The sequence below is a fragment of the Kwoniella botswanensis genome, chromosome 1 (assembly GCF_036426115.1).
Source record: "Kwoniella botswanensis chromosome 1, complete sequence".
Classification (NCBI taxonomy): Eukaryota; Fungi; Basidiomycota; class Tremellomycetes; order Tremellales; family Cryptococcaceae; genus Kwoniella; species Kwoniella botswanensis.
Genome location: NC_088599.1, coordinates 13,636,996 through 13,661,486, shown reverse-complemented (window position 1 = coordinate 13,661,486; position 24,491 = coordinate 13,636,996). Strand labels below are relative to the sequence as shown.

At 44.8% G+C, this 24,491-nt stretch overlaps 8 protein-coding genes and 1 non-coding gene across 9 annotated transcripts; 4 read left to right on the top strand and 5 right to left on the bottom strand.

Annotated features, from left to right (window-relative positions):
* Window positions 1-254: 254 nt before the first annotated feature.
* Window positions 255-3,190, top strand: L199_005160 (uncharacterized protein; the record flags this gene model as incomplete). The annotated part of the gene is made up of 15 exons (XM_064890874.1): window positions 255-526; window positions 646-743; window positions 848-1,053; window positions 1,140-1,184; window positions 1,244-1,308; window positions 1,377-1,452; window positions 1,515-1,625; window positions 1,691-1,728; window positions 1,784-1,799; window positions 1,853-1,888; window positions 1,952-1,993; window positions 2,047-2,385; window positions 2,450-2,526; window positions 2,595-2,712; window positions 2,855-3,190. 15 exons carry the CDS (start codon window positions 255-257, stop codon window positions 3,188-3,190), a joined length of 1,875 nt encoding a protein of 624 aa, XP_064746946.1.
* Window positions 3,191-3,342: 152 nt separating this feature from the next.
* L199_005159 (uncharacterized protein) lies at window positions 3,343-4,598 on the bottom strand (the record flags this gene model as incomplete). The annotated part of the gene is made up of 5 exons (XM_064890873.1): window positions 3,343-3,623; window positions 3,709-3,885; window positions 4,009-4,188; window positions 4,307-4,448; window positions 4,551-4,598. The coding sequence occupies 5 exons, from the start codon at window positions 4,596-4,598 to the stop codon at window positions 3,343-3,345; spliced, it is 828 nt and encodes a 275-aa protein (XP_064746945.1).
* A 574-nt stretch (window positions 4,599-5,172) lies between these two features.
* Window positions 5,173-6,585, bottom strand: L199_005158 (uncharacterized protein; the record flags this gene model as incomplete). Its single annotated transcript, XM_064890872.1, has 5 exons — window positions 5,173-5,468; window positions 5,548-5,724; window positions 5,803-5,982; window positions 6,092-6,245; window positions 6,313-6,585. The coding sequence occupies 5 exons, from the start codon at window positions 6,583-6,585 to the stop codon at window positions 5,173-5,175; spliced, it is 1,080 nt and encodes a 359-aa protein (XP_064746944.1).
* Window positions 6,586-7,264: 679 nt separating this feature from the next.
* On the top strand, window positions 7,265-7,379 carry L199_005157. Its single transcript, XR_010449964.1, has one exon. It is a non-coding gene; the product is annotated as a 5S ribosomal RNA (ribosomal RNA).
* Window positions 7,380-7,602: 223 nt separating this feature from the next.
* L199_005156 (uncharacterized protein) lies at window positions 7,603-9,573 on the bottom strand (the record flags this gene model as incomplete). The annotated part of the gene is made up of 6 exons (XM_064890871.1): window positions 7,603-7,773; window positions 7,842-8,138; window positions 8,208-8,421; window positions 8,482-8,904; window positions 9,012-9,265; window positions 9,388-9,573. The coding sequence occupies 6 exons, from the start codon at window positions 9,571-9,573 to the stop codon at window positions 7,603-7,605; spliced, it is 1,545 nt and encodes a 514-aa protein (XP_064746943.1).
* Window positions 9,574-10,379: 806 nt separating this feature from the next.
* Window positions 10,380-11,510, bottom strand: L199_005155 (uncharacterized protein; the record flags this gene model as incomplete). Its single annotated transcript, XM_064890870.1, has 4 exons — window positions 10,380-10,618; window positions 10,736-10,952; window positions 11,017-11,300; window positions 11,363-11,510. 4 exons carry the CDS (start codon window positions 11,508-11,510, stop codon window positions 10,380-10,382), a joined length of 888 nt encoding a protein of 295 aa, XP_064746942.1.
* Window positions 11,511-13,226: 1,716 nt separating this feature from the next.
* On the top strand, window positions 13,227-13,673 carry L199_005154 (uncharacterized protein; the record flags this gene model as incomplete). The annotated part of the gene is made up of 1 exon (XM_064890869.1): window positions 13,227-13,673. One exon carries the CDS (start codon window positions 13,227-13,229, stop codon window positions 13,671-13,673), a length of 447 nt encoding a protein of 148 aa, XP_064746941.1.
* Window positions 13,674-14,114: 441 nt separating this feature from the next.
* On the top strand, window positions 14,115-14,333 carry L199_005153 (uncharacterized protein; the record flags this gene model as incomplete). Its single annotated transcript, XM_064890868.1, has 1 exon — window positions 14,115-14,333. One exon carries the CDS (start codon window positions 14,115-14,117, stop codon window positions 14,331-14,333), a length of 219 nt encoding a protein of 72 aa, XP_064746940.1.
* Window positions 14,334-16,550: 2,217 nt separating this feature from the next.
* On the bottom strand, window positions 16,551-24,260 carry L199_005152 (uncharacterized protein; the record flags this gene model as incomplete). Its single annotated transcript, XM_064890867.1, has 27 exons — window positions 16,551-16,892; window positions 16,962-16,993; window positions 17,060-17,306; window positions 17,442-17,699; window positions 17,765-17,890; window positions 17,953-18,126; window positions 18,191-18,294; window positions 18,361-18,538; window positions 18,601-18,807; window positions 18,875-19,044; window positions 19,107-19,252; window positions 19,308-19,457; window positions 19,525-19,743; window positions 19,838-20,037; window positions 20,096-20,274; window positions 20,337-20,456; window positions 20,513-20,789; window positions 20,841-21,098; window positions 21,167-21,394; window positions 21,459-22,157; window positions 22,214-22,468; window positions 22,526-22,676; window positions 22,731-22,879; window positions 22,938-23,569; window positions 23,621-23,969; window positions 24,027-24,201; window positions 24,253-24,260. 27 exons carry the CDS (start codon window positions 24,258-24,260, stop codon window positions 16,551-16,553), a joined length of 6,033 nt encoding a protein of 2,010 aa, XP_064746939.1.
* Between the last annotated feature and the right edge of the window lie 231 nt (window positions 24,261-24,491).

Here is a 24,491-nt window from a genome sequence, read left to right as displayed (position 1 = left end):
ATGTTGCTTCACGTTTGAACATCTACTCTTTGGCCATGATGTTGCTTGGGAAGGATCCAGCAAGGGATTTTGAGAATACTACTGCAGTCTTGTTACCCTAGATTAGTGCCTGCATTGTGGTTGATATGATGTCACCTCACTGTAGCGACTTTCACAAAAATAGATTGAATACGAGTTCTTCCTCAACCTTTCAGACCTTTTACATCTGTACATATCTAATCTCTCAATCAATCTAATATCGGCAAGCCAGTCAGATGCCTTCGTTCCATCCACCTCGAAATTCCCTCACACGTCTCCGCCAAGTTTGTAGACCTACCTCTCTTCAAATCCGACCATTCACCTCGTCCACTTCCGATCTTTCACCATCCTCATTCCCTAACATGTCTACGAAGGCGACAGAACAAGGTAAACTCAAAGTATCTCTCAGGGGTCCGGCGATACTGAACAATCCAAGGTTCAATAAGGGGAGTGCATTCACGAGGGATGAGAGAGATGAGCTGGGATTAAGAGGGAGATTACCATTTGCGTGAGTCCAGGTTAGGGGTAATCCTGCTTCTTCCTACTTTCAGTACCCGTTTCGCGGTGCAGAAGGGATGAAGGTGATGAATGTATACTCATGATGACACTGATGCTTTGTTGTTGTAGAGTCGATACGTTGGAAGAACAAGTCGAAAGAGCCTATATGCAATATAAATCTAGAGAAACTAACATCCTCAAAAACTCATTCCTGGCATCTATGAAATGTAAGCTTGCACTTACTCCCTCCCTTTTGCCATTTGCATACATAATCGCAAACAAGTCTCATGAGCTAATATAACAATTCTATGATCATCGCTATTATATACAGCCCAGAATTGGACATTATACTATGCTCTCCTTTCAAAATATCTAATCGAGATGTTCCCCATAGTCTACACGCCCACAGAGGCAGATGCGATCTCAGACTATTCTCACTTGTTTAGAAGGAGCGAAGGACTTTATCTGAGTCCACCGGAATTTGAGAAGATGGAGGAAGACTTTCTGGATGCTTGTGAAGGTAGAGATCTAGATTTGGTATGTCCCCTACCCTGTACTCACTCTCATCGGCATTATCTTTGACGGAGCGAGGAGTAAATGATAAACCGATGTTCACTTGGTAGATCGTGGTTTCCGATGGTGAAGCGATATTAGGAATAGGAGATCAGGTATGTGCCCCACCCCCCTTCCACTGAACATTGGCCAATCAAGCTGACGAGCTGGGCAGGGCTCAGGCGGGATAGGTATATCATCGGCTAAAGCTGTGATATACACCCTTGCAGCTGGAGTAGAGTAAGCTAATACGTCCCCAGAAATTACTTAGGCTAGCTTAGCTGATCTACTCCTATATGCTTGCGCAGTCCAGCAAAAGCTTTAGCGGTCACTTTGGATGTAGGCACGAATAATGAAGATTTACTCAAGGATGATTTATATATTGTAAGACAGGTTCAAATCGTTACTTTGATGCGCAGCTGATCATGGAGTTGTATGATTGTCAGGGCTATAGGGAGAAAAGACTACGCGGCGAGAAATACGATGAGTTTGTAGATAAGTTTGTCGGACTGGTGAAAAAGCATCAACCGAGATGTTTACTACATTTTGAAGATTTCGTAAGTCAGCTTTATTGGTCCCTTTTTCCGGTCCGGGAGTAGGGCAAAGCTGATAAACCTTGAAGGGAGTAACCAACGCTCAGAGATTGTTAGCGAGATACAGGTGAGTCGTGAATGGCTGCACGTCTGAAAGGAAGCTGATATCCTAGCAATCGCAGAGACCAGCATACTGTGGTAAGTTATTTTGAGTGAAACAGAAACTTGAAAGATAAGCTGACTGAGAGCAGTTCAATGATGATATACAAGGTACAGGAGCGGTCACTGTGAGTATAAATCGATGAACTTCTCGTATATTCCCTGTGCAGACATTGACATGAAGAACTTAGCTGGCAGCGTTACAAGCTGCTATTGCTGTGACCAAGACCAAGGTGAGTCTGACTAAATTTCAAAGGAGGAACGATGAGCTGATCGAATGCGGTAGCTTTCTGATCAGCGTATCATCATATATGGATCCGGCTCAGCAGGATTAGGTATCGCAAGACAGCTTCGGGATGCTATCGTACTGGAATCTTCAGATGAGAAAAAGGTGGACTCCAAGAAAGCCTCAAGTCAGTTCTGGCTGATGGACAAGCACGGATTGATCAAGAAGTCACTAGGGAACGATAAAATACGAGACGAGATTGAAGATGATTTCATCCGCACGGAGGAAGAGTGGGGCTCAGGCGATGAGGAGAATGGATTGTTAGAGGTGGCTAAGAAAGTAAAACCGACGGTATTGATTGGCACTTCTACCCATGCTGGAGCATTCACCGAGGAAGTGGTATGTTCAGCTTCCGTATCAAGTACTTCCGTTGTTTATGAAGCTGAAGGAGTAGGCAATATAGGTGAAGGAGATGAGCAAGCATGTCGATAGACCTATCATTTTCCCACTTAGCAATCCGACTAAGAAATGCGAAGCAGAGTAAGTTGTTGAATCTGGTTGAACTTATACACGACGCAACTCAGCTAATATGCATTCATATCATATAGCCCCAAAGATCTTAATCAATGGACTGACGGTAAAGCTCTGATGGCGACTGGTTCGCCATTCGATCCTGTGGATGTACCAGGGAAGAAGAAGAAGTATGTCGTGGCGGAGTGCAACAATGTGAGTGTAATGCAATTCTTCTCCTTTACATCATGCGTATTCAGATTACAGTACCATATCGAACGTGACCGAATCCCGTCTTTCCTTCCAGTCCCGGGAGATATAACGTCTTATCCAATGTTTGATTCTGTTTCCCTTGCAGGCCCTCATATACCCCGGACTGGGCCTCGGAGCCATCATCTCCCGCTCTTCCAAAATGACCGACTCGATGATCGTAGCAGGGTCCAAGAGATTAGCCGAACTCGCCCCGGCGATACTCAAGAATGATCCCGACGAATCACTATTACCTGATTTTGGCGATGCTCCGAAAGTCAATTTTGAAGTCGCGCTATCGGTTATCAAAGCTGCTCAAGCAGATAAACTAGCGAGAGAAGAGGGTATACCGAAGGACGAAGATGGGATGAGGAAATGGGCTGAAGAGAAGAGTTGGAAAGCTGAGTATAGGGGATATGAGTATGATCCTGAGGGATTGAGGTGATATGTGAAGTATGATATAGCTTTCCATTCGCATCCGCCTTTGCCAAACGCGATGAATGGAACGTATACATAGGATTCACACGATAGATGTCTTGCATAGACATGCATGCCTGAATACCATATCGTGGATTACCAAAGTTTGAATCATTTTCCTCAGCTCTTCCATCTCCACAGACACCATCCCAATCCTTGATCCTCCACATTGTTCCCTTTGAGATCTACCACCCCCATATAGACATCATCCCTCTTGTCCTCCGGATCGACCGCACCCATGGAGACAAAGAGGGGAAAGAAATGTTCATCCGATGGATGAGCAAGGCGGTATAATGGTTGGTGGAGGAGGTTTAGAGTGGAGGATATGGGGTCGGAAGACCTGATGGATCGTTGAAGCAAAGATAGGAAAGGCCATGAATAAGGCATTGGTCTTCCTTGAACTAATACATTATGATCATTAGTGACCTTATATCATGATAACATAAGTGTAAGAAAGGATTGTTAAACACTAGCACTAGAACTCACTTAGATCTCTGACATTATGTGTCCCCTGACCACTGCCCACGATCGTGTACCCCCGATGTCTCAATTTACCTATTGCCTTACCCAGCTTTACGCTATCCAGAGCATTCTCAGTGGAAGGTAAGGAAACCTGGATGATGGGGATGTTGGTGGATTCACCAAACATGGCTCTGAAAGCGACTATATGATAAGGAATCAACCCAAACAAAACATTAGTATTTATACTGTATACTGCATATTGTGGATGCTTCAATCTTGAAGACCTCAAACAGCCAGAAGGAAATCGGCATGACCATGACTCACTCCATATCCCATGATCTAATCCTCTATCTTGCCTTCCTACACGGACTCCTTCATCGCCCAACACACGAAGTACACTTTCCTCAAGTTCTCGATCAAAATGCGATTGAAATCTGAGAGTATAGAAGTGTTTTGGAAAATTATAGAAATCGTATACCACAGGATTAGTCGGGTTGCAATTCACTAAAATAATCGGTTGGTAATATTGGTGATCGTGTTCATACCCATAACCGTATCAGCTTGTTCATGTATACTGCGTATGTAATTTAGATATATGCTATGCTGTGCATGATGGACTGACCTAGTACTCCATCGTCCTTATGATTCTCCCAATGTGCCGAAACTATCACTATACCCTTGGGAGGGTTGGCGTCGATGATCCGACCGACGGATTCCCAGGCTTTGTACGGCTCAGATTGCTTCTGATCACCTGTCACCGGGCCCTTTGGGTCCCCGAATAAAAATATCAGTATCGAGTAAACTGGTAAATCATGATGATGGGCAATTTCAGTTTCATCAGTTTGGGAGGGTGGAACTTAACTCACACCATGAGATATAAAGTATACATCTCCCTTATTGTTGGATTCGGTCATCTCTGTCAAACAGAACCGTGAGAAGTATTATATATACTCGAGTACACTTCAATGAAATTTGCTGGAGGTGGACGTGATTAGTGAAAGAAGTTCGGAGTAGTCTTCAAGTCCAAGTTAGCAAAGGTGAGTTGTCAATCTTGAATTCTTACAGATTAGGACTCCAATATATATCGAACACCCCATTGCTCGTATTTGTCCAATCGCTTGCTGAAATCTTTATCATTCCGATCTCATGTCTGTGTGACAATGGGGTATGCTGTACACTCGAAGAGAAAAATATCGTCAAATACCAGTCGATTCTGATCTTCTACTGTTTTTACCATGGCTTATAGAGAATCACCTAAATGTCGAACGTTTTCTCTCAAGGCTTATTCAGCAATGGTCAAAAAAGTACGGCATGTCGATCGATCGTTCGTTCGAAAGAAAGCAAGGCACCGCGGGTATCATGCCTCCTAGTGCCACCTAGATCAAGCCAAAATGATCTTAAAAAAATGAGTACTGTGCCGTTCGTTGTCAATCTATATCCACTAATCCGTTGACTGAGATATTCATAAATGATTGATGCATGCAGTGACTATTGCTGACCCGTACTCCACCTGTACATACTCCATCCCAACCCTTCATCTTCCGCCGGCATACCTTGAGCGTCCCACACCCCACTTATCAAATCCTTCTTATTCCTGTACTCTTCCTTGTCCAGTGCTCCGAGAGCTACGAAGAGTGGGTAGAAATGCTCATCGGTGGGATGAGATTTCTTGTACAACGGTGTTCTCAATATATCGATTGTGGAGGAGATTGGATCGGGAGATGAGAGGGATTGATTAAGAAGGTTAAGGAAGGGTTTGGTATATGGCATTCTTTGGCCAGTGACTAAGGAAATAATTAAGTCAGATGGTGTGTCACTTGCAGCAAGTGTGTTGCTTCGGGCTAAATTGGACTAAATACTCACATAAATCACGTAAGTTATGTACCGATTGACCAGTAGCTACTACCGTATACCCCTCATCCCGGACTTTAGACAATGCCCTACCCAATTTGACTGATGCTCTTGGATCTGAAGAGGTAGGTAGGGATACTTGGATGATTGGGATCTGTGTTGATTCACCAAAAGCAGCTTTGAAAGGGACTATGACAACACACAAAGGTCAATATCATATTCAATTGAAAGTGAACAACGATATCTTGAATGATATGGACCACTCACTCCATACACCATGATCGAAACCCCTGTCTTCTCTAGAGAACGAAATCCCACTTGATTTCAGTGCGTCCAAAACGGTTGATTCCAATTCGGGTGTAAAGGTTGATCGGAATTTCAATTCGTATAGCCTTTTAGGGAAATTATAGAAATCGTATATCAATGGGTTAGACGAGTTTGAATTGACTGATCAGAAGTACAGGTAAATGTAAATCAGCTTGCTTCGTATGTTCATTGCTTAGCTGAAATGAAATTGCTGGATGATACGATTTATGAAAGAGGAGGCAGAACTCACCTATCACACCTTCCGATCCTCCTAATCCTCTGTCATTCTCCCAATGGGCAGATACCGCTACGATCCCTTTAGGTGGATTCGAGTTGATGATCTTACCGAATGTCTGCCACGCTTTGAATGGGTCGGAATAAGTCTGTTCGACCGTAGGTGGGCCCTACACACCATATCAAAGGATCAGCTGCAAAGTCTCAGAACGATTTTATGTCTCATTTCACACTCACCCCATGAGAGAGGAAATACACATCTGCTTTAGTAGACGACTGATTAACCATTGTATGTATGGATGATCCTCTTATGAGATTCACTCGAAATGTTTGGATCGACTGGAGAGCTTTAGACGAAGAGGTCTTGAAGCTATGAATGATGTCTGTAGATATCACTTTGTCTCGATTGGAAGATCCAATTCCTAGTAATAAGACTGTAAAAGCTAAGGTGATGTAAAGTATCGATTTGAGTGAATGATGTTGGAATTGCTTTTGATTGTTCGAAGACATGAGTCTCGGCGATGTGTGTATGTGTATATATAGTTTGGGATGATACAGAAGATGCTTCGAGAACTTGCGTACAACCAAGGAGATGGATATATACTCTGTCGTTGCATGCTGATGCTGACGCCATTAACAGAGGGCGGATTACAAATACCTGAGAATTGTTTCGAACCAAACATTGATCACTCATCTACATTCCGGCGGAATGTTTAGTGCATGGAGATGAATTCGCAGAGATCCGATGGAGAACTAACTGCGCTGAAAATGAATTTATGGTGGGAAGAACAGAAGAGCGAGCGATTGACAGAATCACGTATACCTGCAATGCACAGTACATAAGCAGGTGCTGATAGCAGGGCTATAGTATGACGACAGCACATGAGACCCGACCCGCAAGTTGAATGGCAGCGTTGAGTAGTGGGGCGTTTCCCCGCTGGCGCTAAAAAGGAAAGCAAATGATTCGATCAAGAGATGGTGACTCACCACCAACAACTGATATCACAGATGCGAATAACACATCTCTGCCAATAAGCTATTCACCGATGGATTGAACAACGTAAATAACATATGCGATGATTGTATTTCAGTGGAATTGCACTGGAATTGTCCATTTTTCTGCTCGCTCCTTCTCGTTTGAAAATGTGGGACAGGATATTATCAGTACGCATACCGCTATTTTTCCATCTACGGCCATAGAACCTGTGAAACATCGCATCCCGTTAGCTCTGCGCAATTAAGTCAGGTATCGCTCGGTTAGTACCAAGGTGGGGGACCACTTGGGAATCCCGGGTGCTGTAGTTTTTGTTTGCCAAACAGCCAATGGACTGGATTCTCCATCGCTACTGCTGGCCTTACGTTCAGATGGTAGATGAGAATGTAAGCCATCATCAATTTGGGCTATTTGTAATTTTTGGTTCTGAAGGATGATTACATCTCCGTATGGTCATTTGTATCTCTCGTATTTTACAACATGTCATTAAATGATTTTTCAAACTACCCGAATAAAAATGACGATAATCAATCTCATCTACTTTCTTTCCTCATCCATCTCCCTAGAGCACTTGTCCTCCTCGTCCTCGACTCTACTCCACTTGCGTTATTGCCATCACTAGGCGCGATCATATCTCTCACCGACCTATTACAGAACGGACAGCTAGCAGCTCCTCTCAACAACCATTCATCTATGCATTTCGCCTTTTGTCCCAAAAAATATATCAGCCAACATGTTTACAAGGACGGGTTCGGGTGAGCTGGAAACTTACATGGTATACATGACCGCAACCCAACACCCTCAACCACTCAGCGAATGCCTCTCTACCTTGTTGTGGAGGTACGAAGTTCTCTTGACAGATCGCACAGGTAATTTGATCTTCTTTTAAATATATTGGCGGATGAGGTAAAGATTCTTTCTGTATGTCGATGGTGGAATTAGGGAGATAACAGACGTATTGCAACGTATTGAGTTCTATCAGTGTGAGTGGTTCAGGTTGGGGGTTGCGATTGGATGACGATTGGGATGAGGAAGATGGGAGGGTAATACCGAAATTTCGTAGAATTGCCTATACATTGATAGCTAGGAATCAATCACCTCTTTGACGGTGTAATGATGTGAGGATAAAACGACATACCATTAGTACTGTACCTCCTATACCCACTACAACGATGACCAAAATCATCTGAGCTAACAGAACCCAACCAACACCTGTCACTGTCATCACTCCCCACCATAACATGGGTGAGGCATTATAACATGACATGTCGTCCGAAGGGAGAGGTTTGAAGAGTAGGATGTTACCGAGTATGAACAAGATGAATGAGAGTAGGCCTAGGAAGCTCGATAGTCTGAATTCAGACACATCAATCAGTTGAAGAAACATGACGAGCAGAAGTGAATTGGCTTACTTTGGAGCTATACTGTCCATATATTTTCCCAAGCTATCTGCCTGATTAAGTCCTTCATTTATCGTCTCAGGACTGTTAACTAAAGCTGCTCTGATATTATTATTGTCTCCATTATCAACTCGATTCTCCTCGCCGATACCATGGGTATTCATCCTATCAATTATATGTACTTCCATGCGTGGTGGATTATCTGAATCGTCGGGAGGGTGCGTCGTCCTACTACCTTTGCTCCGCGTGTTCTCTTCGGGAGGAGAAGGGTTGAACAAACTCGGAGTAGAAGTGTACGTCGAAATGTATATAGTCTCCGGGCTTTCATCCCGGGGAGGGTGGTGAGAAAGTGGAGTTTGGAAGATGGTGCTTGTAGAAGAAGAAGGGGTTATATGTCTTTGAAGGGTGTGGTGCGCCGGCCCTGTTTGAGAGGGTCTATCGTTTTCTCGATCAGTCACTTGAGTTCTCCAAGTAGGTTCATTCAATGGAAACTTTCTTTTATTCGCCGCATGAGACGCAGAGGAATTGACAGGACGACTTACATTCTTCGTTCTGCGATATTCTGTCTCTGGCTGTCTTCCACATCTCCTTCACGATCTTCTGCTCGTCTACGACGTACACATATCCAGACGCTGTTCAACCAGCAGATCACCAGTCTTCCTATCTGCACACCCATCCATGCCTGAAAATACTGAGGATGAGGACACGCTTCGGAAGGAGTAGACTGTCTCTGATGTGGATATAAAGGAGAAAGTAGCGTCGATGCGAGTATCGAGAGTGTGATCAAGGCTATCACCTAAAGATACATCATTATTAGTATCCCTGAACATACTGATCTCTATTGAGCAAACATATGTAGTCGTTACCCGACACTAGACTAGGGAGAAAGGGAGGAAGGAAGACCAAGCAAGCACTCACCTGACCCAGACTGATCCCGCCTTTTAATACCATTATACTAATCCAGCTCTGTTTGAACCTCTGTATAGCGCCTATCGCTGATCTGATCGACGCTCTTCTACTGCGCGTTCCCCCAGAAGATGGGGTATCCCTTCCCGATAGAGTTGAATCCCCAGTTTGGGAGGGATTAGGACCGCTTGAAGCCATGTTTCCTAGGCTTTCTTTCTTGGGGCTTTACTTCGATATGTTGAACACGGATAAGATGAGGTTGTTATTGATATTGGGACATCACTTGTCATCTTCACGAGCTCCAGAGATCTTCCATATCGTCAAGTCAGGAATCTATACTTTGATATATGATTATCGATCGATCCTATTCAATTTTAGATTTGAATTGCGTTGTCGAAACGCCCGAGCGAAATTGCGATATAGACTGAGACTATACTCAAATACCTCATCAAGGGCGTAGAAGGTCGTGAGAGGTTGATGATATGTCATCATGTGGGATTGATCGCTTTGCTGATACGCTGATTGAGAGACAGGCGGTTTCATATGGAAAAGTCTGGGAATGCACGTCATGTCGATTGAGTTTAGAGTTGTGGGAACGGTACAGCAACAGGAACATTCAAAATTCATTCTCACCTCTTTCGCAGTTGGGTACGATTGGGTTTATATCGTTACATCTAGGCACGGGAACACGATCCTCTCGTACGTAGGTAGCCACAGGTGAGAAGGTTAACAGAGTTTAGCAGCATAGAAGCAGAGGAAGAAGAAGAAGAAGAAGGAGAATGGATCTGACATGCAAGTGGACCGCTCTAATGCCCTATGCATGAAATGTTTGGTGACAAAACTTGTGATTTAAACATGGAACCGCTTTTGAGCCATAATTTACAGATGCTTCGAAATTTACAACAATGAATCCCAGTTCACTCTTAGCTAATATACAACGTCTGATCACTTGGAATTACAAAATCTGAATCTCTCTTCTTCTGTTACAAACTGGTCTAACATTCTTATTGATATTCCCAGCCAAATCTCTTCTTCCACAACTTCCTAGTAACTTCCATCCCATTGCCTGTCTTCTCATCTCCAGCTGCATCATTATGATTTAACAGCTTGCCCAATACCTTGATTGTATCGGCTTTGTACCGAACATGATGGAGTTGGTGGGTATGCCATGCTAGGTCGATATCTAAGCGAGGTACGAGGAAGTATTTGCATTCGGTCGATCGCATCAGGTCCAACCATGCGTCTACAACCGCCCGAGAGTCAGTCAGTCTATTACGATATAGCTCGGAATCACTTATGCACTAAGGCGGGTACGGAAGAAGCATGTTGAACAGCTATCATCATTTGAGGCAGGACTTACGATACAGTACGATTGAGAACTGCAATTCGCTCAACCCCTTGTGCCAATACCTCTCATCTAACCATCCGATCCTCTTCATATGAGCTACGAACTTTGCCTGTCTCCCAATAGCCATTCCTATCTCCTCATAGGACCAAATTGTCTTCTTCAGAGTTGATTCCTCATCCGAAGCGATGGGACGGAAAGGGGGTAAGGTGTTCTCGCGAATAGCTGTAGCCTGCGATGTCAAGGATCAGCTTTGTTCACTGAATCAGTCCTTCTAATCTCGTTATCGAACTCACAATTTCACTCAATGGGAAATCAACCCCTTTCAAAGCTCTATACTCCCCTGCAATCTCTCGTTCGTATATCGTCGGATTGAGCAAGTGTGAATGCCATGCCATCAATACCCCCAGACTGGGCAAGTCGCTCGCAGTAAAGGGTCGCGATATGAGAGTATGTTGAGCCCAGTGTGCATACGCCTTTGCCGATTCTTGACATAAAGAGGGAAATGCGTTATCATCGAAGGAAGGTACAGAGTCACGAAGTGATGATAAGGCAGATAAGAAGGTCAAGTGGTCTCTTGCTGTTGATGTCCATTACGTGAGTGGAGCACTCCTCGAGCCTCAGTACGATGGTATAGCTCACTCTCTTGTAAGCTGACGAATGGCTTATAATCTTCATCACCTATCTTGATACTCGCCGGTAATCCCGTACTCTGATCATACTTCTCGAGGGGGACATCTAGGACAGACGATTTGACCTGTCGTCGACGGAACAAGTTGAGTGATACCATACTGTTGGAGAGTGAATTGGTGCTGATGCCAGGGGCTAGGCTGGGAGGATACGACTTAAATAGCGATTTGAGTAGTTTTCATATAGGTCACCGTTTGTCCACGCACGTTGGTTGTTGATGCTGTGTCGTTGATCAAGCTCGGACATCTCGGCTTGGGTCGTAACCGGTAATGACGTAACGGTACCAACCAGATTCGGCCGTATTGACCATTGTGACCATTGTGGCTACAGCATCAACGGTGGAATTATGAGTAGATATGCGCCAGCTATACCGAACGGGAACAACAAGAGAAGACCCCCTTAGTCGAGCATTGCATCCCCCCCTAGGGCTGCGTCCATGGTGCCACCGAGTGATAATCTTCATCTTCACTGCTGCTGTGGGATCCTTTCAATGAACATCATGACTACCTGAAACCCCAAACCTGTTTTTAGTCTTCTACGACGGTCCTTTATGGCCTAGCAATGGCGATCAGATCAGTTTGAGAGGGTGTACCGTCTTACAGCGGGCAGCCTACGTGTATGCGCCAAAGCCCAACCATGACGCAATGAGAAGGCTGCGTTCGCGAAGTGCCCGTTTCGCCCACAAATGCTGGTCTAAGGGCTGGACAGCGATACACCTATTTGCTTCTGTTCAATCCTTTTATCGAATCCCCAGAGCAACCTGAAACCTCAATATCGCCTAGTCCCTCGGTATCCCTTGATCCCTCATGGTAGCCTTTGGATGCAGTTGGTACTCTCAAAATAGCTTGGGAGTATATAATAGGATGTGGACTTTCATGATATCTCTGCAACATCAACATACATTTCGTCAACTCTGAGCCGAATCAAAGACATCAGTAAGTTCCCCCAAGTATCTTTCATGAGTAATATAAGTACCAAGTTGATCAGCAGTGTGGTGTACACAGATCGTACCGAGTAATGGATAAACAAACACCATGAGTGATTCTTCTATTGACCTCCCACCTCTTTCACGAGGACCTACCACAACCCAATACTCATCTCATGAACAAGCTTCCTACGCACCTCAAGGTGCAGGTCAATCGCATATCAATCGGTCTACAGCGGGGTCGAGACAAGAGGATACAACATGTATGGAGGACACTTGCTCCAGCAATAAATCCATCATACTCGCGTCGATGGCTGGCTGCGCTATCACTGTGGGTATAGCTGCAGGTGCGACCGTTGGTCTTAGCTCATGACCCCCTTGATACTGTGTTTCAAGTACAGACTGTCTGGTTATTCGTCAGGAAGGGATGTCTTCTATGATGCGGTAGCTTAACGAGCAGTCCAGAGGTATGCATCATTCCGAAAATGCAATACCAAACACTCATGACTGCAGACATTTCTACTGCCGAATTTTCCAGTATAATCCATCGTCGGGTTGAGCTGTATGGATTGACGAGCGTGATCGAAGGGGTCAAAGTGGCAAATCACTTGCGAGCTCACTATGCCATATGTAACTTCTTGTCTGGTGAAGACAAAGAGTACTGTATCCTTTCAAGGAGATTGCCCAAAAAGACAAACGTCTCGTTCCTCTGGGAGTTTGAAATATAATCTTCTCCTTTCATCCGCTCTTGAAACAGGTGTCAGACAGTATGAGTCGATGGAACATGAGATTTCTGCTGAGCGATCCTCTGCTCTTTGATCTTGCTGAATTTGTCACTATCAATATCGGACTGATCTGGATCATATAGTTTGCAGGTATCTTCCACTCACGATGAGTCATTCGGATGCGAATATCCCTCTAGTGGAAATCATAATCGAACCATACACTTCCGCGAATCCACCTCAATATGCCCCCCAAGATTCACAACAACTATCCACAACGTCTACAGCGAGTGGCGAACAATCTCATGCCACCCATGATACTCAAAGTCAAATCACAGATGATCAGTCCAATTCGACCAATGCATCTCGACACTCACACCAAAGTGAACGTACCCTCTCTGAGGCGACTACTGCTGTGAATGTAGGTGCCGGTCAATCTCATATCGACCTACCCAGCTTCACGGTACCAACAACTGGTCAATCCTGCTGCGAAGCCCACTCAGACGGCATTGCCAATTGTGTGGGTTTTACCGTCACGGGCGCCTGTGGGGCTGGACTGGTTTTTGGTAGTGTAGCAGCGGTGTCTGCTTGCTGTAACGGATGCCCTCCCTTTTAGATATTTACCTCAATCGGAAGGGTCAACAGAGCTTTCAAACTACATGCAGCTGTATGTTGGTATTTGCCATACAATCCTACCTTTCTTTTACAGTCAGTACAAGCTGGAAGCCGTCGTGGTGGACAGATTGAGTGTATGTTTTGTCGAAGGACTTTGCTGGTCGTATGTCATAAATCGATATGAGGATCTCCATCGATTGATCCTTTGTGCTATCGTACAGCGTAGATTCCAACTCAATGTTATGTTCTTTCTCTTTCATTCTAATCTTCCCAAGACAATGGATCGTCATTGAGTGGATGACAAAAGACTTCACAATGGCCAAGCAGAAATTCATATAAATCAATCAATTCGGGGTTGCACTTTAACGAGCATCGAATCACTTCACACATACATATCAACTATCCAACAGACACATATTTATCGTTGTAAAGCATATTCAAAATGAGTAATCAGTCTAACGATATCCCTCTTACTGACATGAACAGTTTGCAATACACATCTCACGATCGACCTTCATTCGCTGCACCCTCTCAAGCCGCCACCTCGAATCAAGGTACCAGTACTGCAAATAACAATAGCACCGCCCGACAAGAAGGAAATAGTTCGAGTACTGCTGCTCCCGATGGATCACTTAACTCACTCCCAAACAGCCCAAGGTAGCTCACGAAGTGCACTGACAACTTGTATGGATCATAGTTCAGATTGCGTGGTTAGGAATGGGGGGCTAATCGTAATGGGCTCTTGTGGCTGCTCGGTGGCTGCTTTGACCATAGGAGGAGTAGTAGGGTGCTGTCTGTACTGCGACTAACTAGCCTGCATTCACGTCATCCTCATAGCTCGAAGTATGACCAGCGAGGCTTATACAACCATGCATTGACGTACGATCCAAAAAATATCCACTAAACTGTCTGCAATCTTGAAAGGACGGATCACAGGGAAATAACAATTACATATCCTCTGCTTCTCCTCTGTTCCATTCTGGTTATTACAAAGGAGACTACAAATTTTCATGAGCAGGCGAAAGAAATGAAGAAGAAGAGGGTATTAATGGAAAGTCGAGTTTTCGGCAATGGCTCTTTTCGTCATGCAAGCTTCTTGATAACATATGTATTCAAAGAAGGGTTGATCACTCATCGACCGATTGATGAAGCTTTCTACCTTTATAGCTCAATCGAAGTTTGTGTCTACTCTTACCTCATGCAGGTCCTACGGATGTGCACCTTGACATTCTTAGTCGAGGCCCTGTATCTTGTCTCCAAGCCGGAATCAGGTAGGTACAGGTATATAAAGGCTGAAACTAGATCACTTCGTCCTGTTCATCAATTATCAAATTTTATCAGTCATCATCTGATCATTCATTCGATTAGCAAGCGTTTATTAGACTAGTAAGTCAGTCACCACTTTGGCGACATATAGTTACAGTATATCAGCTTGCAAGGGTTCTCGGCAATGCCTGCCTGTATTATTTCAAAGGAGCTTCAACGCTTATAGGAGTGGCAAGAGTTCATGATCCTTTATTGTGAGGTATGATACGGGTACTGTATCTGAATGGGTTAGTGTCTTAGAATTGTGGATACCAGAGACACGGCGTCAACGAGATAGAGCGCCCAAGACCTTCTTCCAGACAGACACGAATGCCCTCACGCGATCTCGATCGAGAGATGTGGACAGGACCAAAGCTCTTCTACTGAAGGCCAGCATTCTAAAGAAACAGATGGTGATGCCCGAAATGGCAGAACATTCAGCCAATACCCATCCGCAAGACCAATCACCGCACAGCATTTCCTGCTGTTGCCTCCAGAGTTCCGAATTTGACCGAATAGTCGAAGAGTAACAGCGTGATACTGGAAGCTAGAATCGAGTTGCAGTCCGTTGTGCTAACGCCCCCCGAAAGAAATTGGTAAAATCTCGTCATAGTCCACCGGCGCCGCTTTCCTATTGGCAATTGCGTCTACGAGACTTATCCTGATGCTCAACGTCCAATGATGCAACGGATGCCTGTTGATGAAAGGTTGATGCGTTCAAAGATCCAGTCTTTGGACAACAAGCAACATTCGTTTCATCTTGTGAATAGAGCAAACAATCTACCCTTTCTTCAAATGTGATACAACTCACAGCGTTTCAGGTTATGCCTTCGGTGACGGCTTTGCCGAATGTGATCACAGCTATATATGTAAACGCCAGTCGAGAATATTTTGCGCTGAGCTTTTAATCATTTTAGAGCCACCTCAGAATCCAACATCTTTCCTCAATCTAAACTACGTGAGTGAAATCTCTTCTGCAGCCAACGCTGATCGAAGCTATGCCCCGGCAATAGGTAATACGCTTCACAAGTGACAGACGGTATATGTCTCATCATGAGTGGTTCAAACGAAGAATCTTATCCTCTTATGGACCAGCAGACCGAGAATACAAATGCGACTGCATCCAATGTGAGCGGGAATACTAGCTCCACTCAGTACTCCAACTCTACACAGATGATGATTCCTTCAGCGAGCAGCAACGATTACACACCAACTTGCGAAGATTGTGCAGCTGTATGTGTAGGGGGTATGATATGTGTGGCGATCGAATGCGCTTGTTGCCATTATCATTAGTACTGTAAGTCAGCGGGATGCGATGCGACCTGGAACATGTTTGCGTTATGCAGCGCTTCAGGCATTCGCACTCGTATCAATATCCAGATACACCTCGTAATGCATACATCGAGTATTCCACAATCATATACAGATACAACAACCGAAGAAACGATCCCCCTCTTTGTGTTGGCCTTTCCTTGTGATAGATAGTTCATGTCGATCAATATGGAATGCCACTATAGCACAATCATAAGATCAGTTTCACCCGTGTGCACCTATGTGATACCACTCATCTTACTCACTTTTGTATTTTCTGGAACCCATCATACACATTCGATCGCATATTCTCTCTCGCGTTCTCCACCACGCCCATCATATAATCCGCAGCTTGTCTTTCGCTCAACTGAAGTTGGAATCGATTCTTCAATCTCGTTATCGTTCCTTCACCTTTGAATGAGGGTAATGCGGTTCCTAACATGAGATGAACAGCATCGACCAGTTGATCCGCGTGAGGTCGGATAGCGAGGAACGCTTTGACAGTCAATTCAGTGAACATCTTGTATCCCTGAGAATCCCTTCCGCCCATGAGAGCTACCATCTCATGGTTGAGTTTGAACGATGAGGGCTCGAATTTGATTCCCTACAATCGATTACAAGCGAAGTCAGTCAGCTTGTGTTAGAGGGACTGAGAGCAGAAAGCTGAACTTACTCCTGGTCCAATATCAAACAAGAAACCGAAATCTAGAATTATCACAGCTTTGTTAGCGCGATTCGCAAAGAACAAGATACAACGTATAGCTGACTTACCGATATGCACTATGTGTCCCTCCCCGTCTATCATGATGTTACCATTATGTCGATCTTTGATTTGCAGTATATAACATGCGACGGAGTAGGCAGCCATAGACTGAATGAAATTGAGTCTGGCTTTCTGGAAAGAGACAGTGTCGACTCCACCGTACTTATCAACGAAGTATGAGAAAAGATCGTTGATCTTCGCTCGACCCATTTCGTCTCGAGAGGTAGCATTAGGAACCACATCGATGACACCACACTATCAAGGATCGGAAATTAGCACCTATTACACCAAGTCATCGTGGTCGGAGCGAGAGGTGGGTGGTCGGTACGAAGGACAGAGGTGACAAGGAAGAGATGTGAAAGCTGTTAGGGAATGAATCAAATCACTTACTCCTGGGGCAGTGGCAGTAACTCTATAAGGGAAGAGGTACAAAGTCAATCCAATTGATGTGAAAACATTCTTGAACATCGCTATAATCTGTAAGGCCAGGACGTCCTGTCGACAGTCATCTCCGACTTTGAAGATCGCAGATTGCCACACATCATACTTGGTCTTTACCAATCTCGCTTCGTCTGAAATTTCAATGTTGGAATCGGATGGTAAGTCAATACGTTCCTTCTGCACCTTGAAAGTTGCCATGAATGGTGCCTACACACGTTACTTAGTATAAGCTTCCGCATCAAGAAATACTGAGAAAGATCAGGTAGTCTCACCTTGGCATGACTCTGTAAAGGCCTGCCCGACTTCCTATCCAAGTCAATCACCACACCGTCCGGGTTACTAGGTAGATACACTCCGACCGAAAGGTTAATCAAAGCCATTTCTTCATCGATTTTAGCCTATAACATATCCGCCATAAGCTTCGGCTTTCCCACGCTCTACAAGGAGGCAAGCTACACACCTTTTTCTCAGGTTTAGATTTCTTGATATAAGGTTTCAGTTTACCCGAGATGGAAGTTACAGCGTCGAAGAAGGTAAACTCAAGATCGTAGAAACCTTTAGCTTTTCCTGATAATCCAGCTACGATCATATCGATCATCCTATCCAAAAGAGGTTTCATAGGATCCGGTTGTGACTGTGAACACCAGTCTTATCAGCTTGAGCGAATTAAGTTTGGTGATCATAAGGCTGAAACGTACAGCATCATCATCCCTATATGTATTAGCCTTCATATTCCAGATAATCTGATGGCAGAATAATTGAGATATCTTGGAAGTTTCGAATATGAATCGTTCAACGTAGCCTGTGGAGCTGTCAGCCGATTGCTCCGTCGGTGATTACAGTAGACGAAAGCTGTGAGTCAACCTACCTAAGGCATCTGCCCTCAGAGCTTGTACCACCTGAGGTACGAAGAAGAAAGTCAATTCCACTGGGTGTTGTTCTAACACCCTCATGGCATATTGTAAAATCAATGGGTGATTGCCATAACGAGGCTGGAAATATACTATGGCAGTCACGGGAGGAACAGCCGACCATACAGGTAACCACTATTGACAAATCAAACAATCAGCTCTCGTATAGAGTGGAGACCTACTGACAGCTGACTTGCCTTGAGTGCAGCTTTAGCGTTGTTTTCTAATCTATCTCCAAGTAAGAAATGGAGTGCTTCTGGAACATCAATTACGCTCTTTGGATCGGATTTGACTAATCGACTGATCTCAGCTTGAACGGGCGCGTTTTTGAAACGTTCGCCCATGTGGATAGCCATAGCTGGATTGACCTTCCACCCTTTACCAACCAATCGCGTCCACTCGTCCTAGATATCAGAAATGATACTCAGCTTTACAGTGCGACAATGCGACCGACTGGAGCTGATTACTTACACCTGTGATTGACCTTTCCAATGCCCCAGTTGGTGGGGCATTAGGTCTCCCATTCTCATTCAAGGGGTTGCACCATACACTCAACCTTGAAATCTCATTTTCGATGAGCAGTTGTAGCAGTTTCACCCTATCTCGATGATGCGATTCATATTCGTGCATGGATGAGGACCCTAGCAAACCGCAAAGAATATGAGCTATCTCCCGACTGCTCGAGAACTTAATGACAACTTACCTCTGATTAAGAACGCAGGGGCTCTGTCAGATAATGATGAAGTCGAATGGTCCCCTCTTATCTTATCTTCCTGGACTATCTGCAATAGATCTTGAAGCAACTTGATCTCCGCTCCCACTTGTATCCTATCGCTTCCAAATGACCATCTATCGAAGCATAGTTAAGCAACGCACATTTAGATCATGGAAACACGAGACTTACTGAGGTCTGAAAGCGAACCAGGAGAAAGCAGCATGGAACAATCTATCTCTGAGCCTAAGTTCAAGAAGAGCTTCCATCCTACTACTAGCTAGCATTTGGAACCCAAACAACAGTAATGAGAACCTGACTTCTCTCGCCAGTGGATGAGTACTATCGGCGATAGCCAAATCAGCTACCCGTTAGAGGGGCAATCCGTCGATCAGAGCTGTTAACTCACCTCATTTGCTTATGAGCTTTCAGACTTCGCATCATCAACCTGATCAAACACACTATGATACCTCTTTCACGATATTTGATAGCTTGGAATTGACTCGATAACACTTGCACTAAGAGTAAATGTGGTCGAAGAAGTTTCCTTGCTTTGGCCAATTCCAGATCTAAGACCTTCTTGTCGGAGGGTGCATATTCTACAGGTTGTCCGAATGGATCTCGATAGCTGCGAACAAGTGGATGTCAGTCATAGCTCATCACCTTCCTATCTGCCATAAGGTATGCCACCGGGAATGTTATTGATAGGCATGATCACGTACTTCATAGATGTCGAGAAAAGACCTTTTCGCTGTCTGATAGTCTGCAGCCAGCCGCCAGTGATTGCGCCAATGATCGCAACTTCAGCCTCAGGTCTTTGTCTCAGCAGCCATGTCCAGGCGTCCACGCCAGCAGCTATAGCCAGAGGGGTGAAAGCCGCCATTGGTAGCTCAACAAGATAGTGTAAGATATCTCTATCCATCTATATAATCAATTCATCAGCTTTGCTGCACGATCTAGACAATGCTCTGAAGATTTACCTTTGGTGAAGCTATCAACACCGAAACTGCTCTAAGCAAGATTCGTCTTATCTCAGGAACGTTGAATGGTTTGTTCTTCGTCCGGATGTTTGATGTTGCCTGAGCCAGTTGGGATTTGAATGCCAACAATTCGGCAGGCGATGAATTTGCAGGTGAACCTTCTTGTAGATTGCTCAAGCCTGGGATCATCTCATATTAGTTCTCTATTTTCCTCGACAAATTCATCGAAAAGACAACGTGCCTTGAGAAAGAATTAATCTTGCACCGCTCAATTCTCCATTGAAGTAATTCTTTGAAGCGAATTGACTGGCAACGAGATTCGAAGAGTCCGATGGCCATCCCCCGATACTAGGCATGATAGCTATTTACGACGCTTTATCAGCAAAGTTACGCTGTCAAGCTGGGATGAAGGCTTACTTTCTTGCCTATCCAATCTCGAGATAGTCTTGGAGAAATGTAATGCCAACCCAGCTCCCATTTCCACACTATCTATCAGAAGTACATCTCTTGATTCGTTCAAATACGATTGAAGGGTGGATTGAACTTCGATGGGTGCTCGAGATATCGCAACCGTCAACCAATGTTTTGTGACTGAATGAAGTTGACTGGTGATTTCATTTCGTACCGCATAGTCATCGGTCAGATGTAAAGTGAGATCCATCTTATCTGAGGTGAAGTCGTATACCGGTGAATACTACGATCATCCGTCAGCTTCTGCTACTGGCTTAACAATAGTTGAACTTACTTCATCAGTATACTGCAGTTCGCAACTCCTTCTCATCAAGGTCAAAATCTCCAACAGAGTGAACACAACTTTTCGATCGCACAACAATGCAGAGAAGGTTTCGAGTAATTGTCGAGCATAGCTGAGAGCAATTTCTCGTACTTTGCGCATCCGATGCGTACAAGCGATAAGGATTTTGCACACTTCATCAGCCACGATCGGCGGTAATGAATGAGTGACAACTTGGAGATACACCTGTTTCATGAACGACGAAGTGATCTGTTTAAAATTCACAATATCAGCTTGTACACAAAGTAAACGAGACTGCAGAACAGCAGCTGACTAACCTTTTGAGCGATAGCGTCTAGACATCCAATCAGAGGACTTTCGTTGATTGACTCATTGCAGAAGTACTGGAGCAGCACCGACGGTCGATATTTCGTCGTTCTAGCTTCTTCAAGATCTGAGATCGCCATCAACAGGGTAGTTTGAGGTGTAGTCATATTTCGGATATCGTATGAATGCCTCTGATGAGGTAGATACTGTGTGAGGGCAGCGCGTTGTGATTGTTGGATCTATCATTAAGGTATGTCAGCTGATTCTGGCCATTCGTAGTGGATGGATAGAAGACAAGCTTACCGAGGCAGCATAATCTTTCCGTAGGATGGAGTTGTAAGCCAAACCACTAGCTACAAAATCGTTCGAGCTTTCCAATACCAAAGCGGGAGTTTTGACTGCAACAGTCCTCAAAGCGTTGGTCTCATGTTCCGATAGACGTTTCTGGCCCTCTGGTCCACTCAGGCCAAAGACCACACAGAGGAACCACAGATTCCTAAAGTGTGCGACAAGTTCGGGTGTAGCACTTCTATCAGGGTGATAGGATTTATGCGATAGTAGAGTGGCGATCGGGATGAGCAAAGCCGCAAGCCAAGCTTTCATGTCTCCTACTCTCTTGATACCTTCTTGTTTAAGTTGAGCCACAGCATCTTTATCCCTTGAATCGTATCCATGAGAGGCCATAGCTACCATCTGAGTCTGGGTGCCTTTGTCCGCAAACAAGGTAAGTAATTCAACAAGATATCCATCCGCACAGTCCAACCGATTACCGAGACCTTTAGCCAATGTAGTTTGAGCAGCAAGAACGGCGTTAGAGGAATTACGCGGATCTTCAGGGTGGGACGATCGAGAAATTTGAGAGAATGCTCGGTAGACTTCCACAAGGTCTCCGTTCGGAGCTGCAAGAGCCAATGGCACAAGATTTGTAACGATAGTCGATTCTGTAGTGAGATCCACGCCTCGAAGTCGCTGTATCAGCATTGAGATACTGAGGTGAATGATCTGTGCCAAAGTCAGCTTCTGTGCGAACGTCGGGAATGATCATCAGCGAAACTTACATCTTCTTTGCCTATTTCTAATGCTAAGCGAGAGACTACCTCAACAGCGGTTACAGCGACCAATCTTCTTTGCTCTTCTGTGGCTCTGTTGCTTGTCGCGTTTGTCTTCACAGTAGAAGCATCTGTTTCGCCCTTGAAATGGTGATGCAGCGTGGTGGACCGGATTGACATGCCACCTGGGACACTTGTGCTATGACTAAGCGTATTGAGTAAGGAGTATAAAGTGGATGAAGTGAGATCATCATTGGCAGACATCTATAAAGTGCATCATGAGCTCAGATCATCTGCTGGTAAAGAGGATCTTCAGCTCACCTCAATACAGATAGCCAAGCATTTTGACGCTGCCACCACGGCCGGTGGGACCGAGCTGGCTGAACCACCCATTTCACCCTCGAAAGCGGGAATGGGACTGAGCAGAAGTCGTCGGATATGATGAGTCATAGCTGTCCCAAGGGACCGATCACTGCAAATGATATGTTAGCAGCATACATCATGATCATGAAGACGACAAACTTACTTTCTGACCTGAATCGAGGTGCAGATGAATAAAGCTTCCAGAACTCTCGGATCAACCACTGATGAGTCTTCCGATAGGAGCAATTTCAATCTAGCTAAGTGTGTAGGATCTGGTTCAGAATGATGTAAAGATAGGTTGTTTAAGAGGTACTGAGAGGTGTAAGTTGTTAGCTTCGCGCGACATATGGAAAACACTCGTCAAGCTCACCAATACCGATACCATCAATTCTACTTCTTCATCGGGTTGACCTCCAATACTGAACAAGCTACCTCTTCTCGAGTATGGAGTTTCCTCTACGAGTGAAGATCCTCCCATTAGGTCGGTCCACCATCTCAACGCGATTTTCGTAGCTTGATCTAATACAGCATGATCCTTTTCATCTGTTGACAATCTCTTGATATCATCTAACACCAATGCATCATCTACCAACTGTTTAGTGTGCTTCTTCAATATATGTGCATTACCTTCTTGACCGTGTGTTTGAGAAAAAGGATGATGATAGCCTCCTGAATGGTGAGCGAAAGCATTCTGATATTCCCTTACGTTGGTGTAAGGGAGTAAAGGAGTTGACAGGAGGACATTCATGATCTCGGTGACTGCCATAACTACTCCACTTGGAGTGATCGGATGAGGAGTAGTGAATGGAGTGGTAGGTGGCATACGAATATGAGGGGTTGAAGCGGCCGAAGTGGATTGATGAACCAATTTGATTAGATTACCAGGTGAAGCAATCGATAAGAGAGACTTCACGATCGACGCGATGGTCCTTGTAGGGAAAGGGGGTAAAGGGCAGTGTGAGATGACTGAATGCAAGCAGTGAAGAAGGACTAGCGGGAATGCTGCGGAGCGTGGTGTCAGCTAAGTATCGCATTTCTTCCAGAATAGCTCACTTATTCCAGTAGATCCACTCATCAACCCTTCAATCTTCTCTACAAAATCCTCCAGCACTCCTCCGATATCGTCTCTGAGTTTTGCTTTACCCCATGCTACCCACAAGAGCGCTTTGAGCAGGCCCTCGCAAAGTTGAGCATGACTATTGGATCCAAGACCACCAGCCTCCAAGCTTCTATAAGATGATGATGGACTGTTATCTCCACTCGGAGAAGGGTTGGCATGGCGAAGAAGACCGAAAAGCAGTGCATTCAACCTCGATAATGATTCGCCGAGATGAGGTGATGTGAGAGGAAGGGAGGAAACGTAATGGGCATAGGAGATGGCATGGTTGATCTCGAATTCGGTCTGTTTTCTGCATTCAGCTTGGATATCACAAAGGCTGTGGAGCAATCGACAACTCACCCAATCGTCTTCGTCGTGAGGTATCAACTCCTCCACATCATTCGCACTGAGAGTATTGTTTGGCAGCCCATCCAACAATACTGAAATGGAGTTCTCATCTTCCGTGGTCTTGGCGTCTTGAGCGTAACTTGACGCGAGGGAAGTAAGGATTTGAAGATGTAATGGCTCGTCTAGGCTGTACGGGATTGCTCAGTCATGACACCTCACTTCGATTCGGAACGCTTACCAGTCCATCTTGCCTGCTCTGCACCGATTCTGATATTTTCAAGCGACTGTTTGCCTGCCTCAACTGTAATGAGAAGAAGATGAAGAAGGATGAGGGAGGGAGGGAGGATAGGTAGGCTCAAACGTCATGTCTCGCCGTTAGCGCATATCACGTGACATCGCTCCCACCTTTGTTTGGACACACATCTTGCGAACTGTGAAGAGTGCTTCAAGGTTGAGTGTCTGTTCAATATCGCTTCA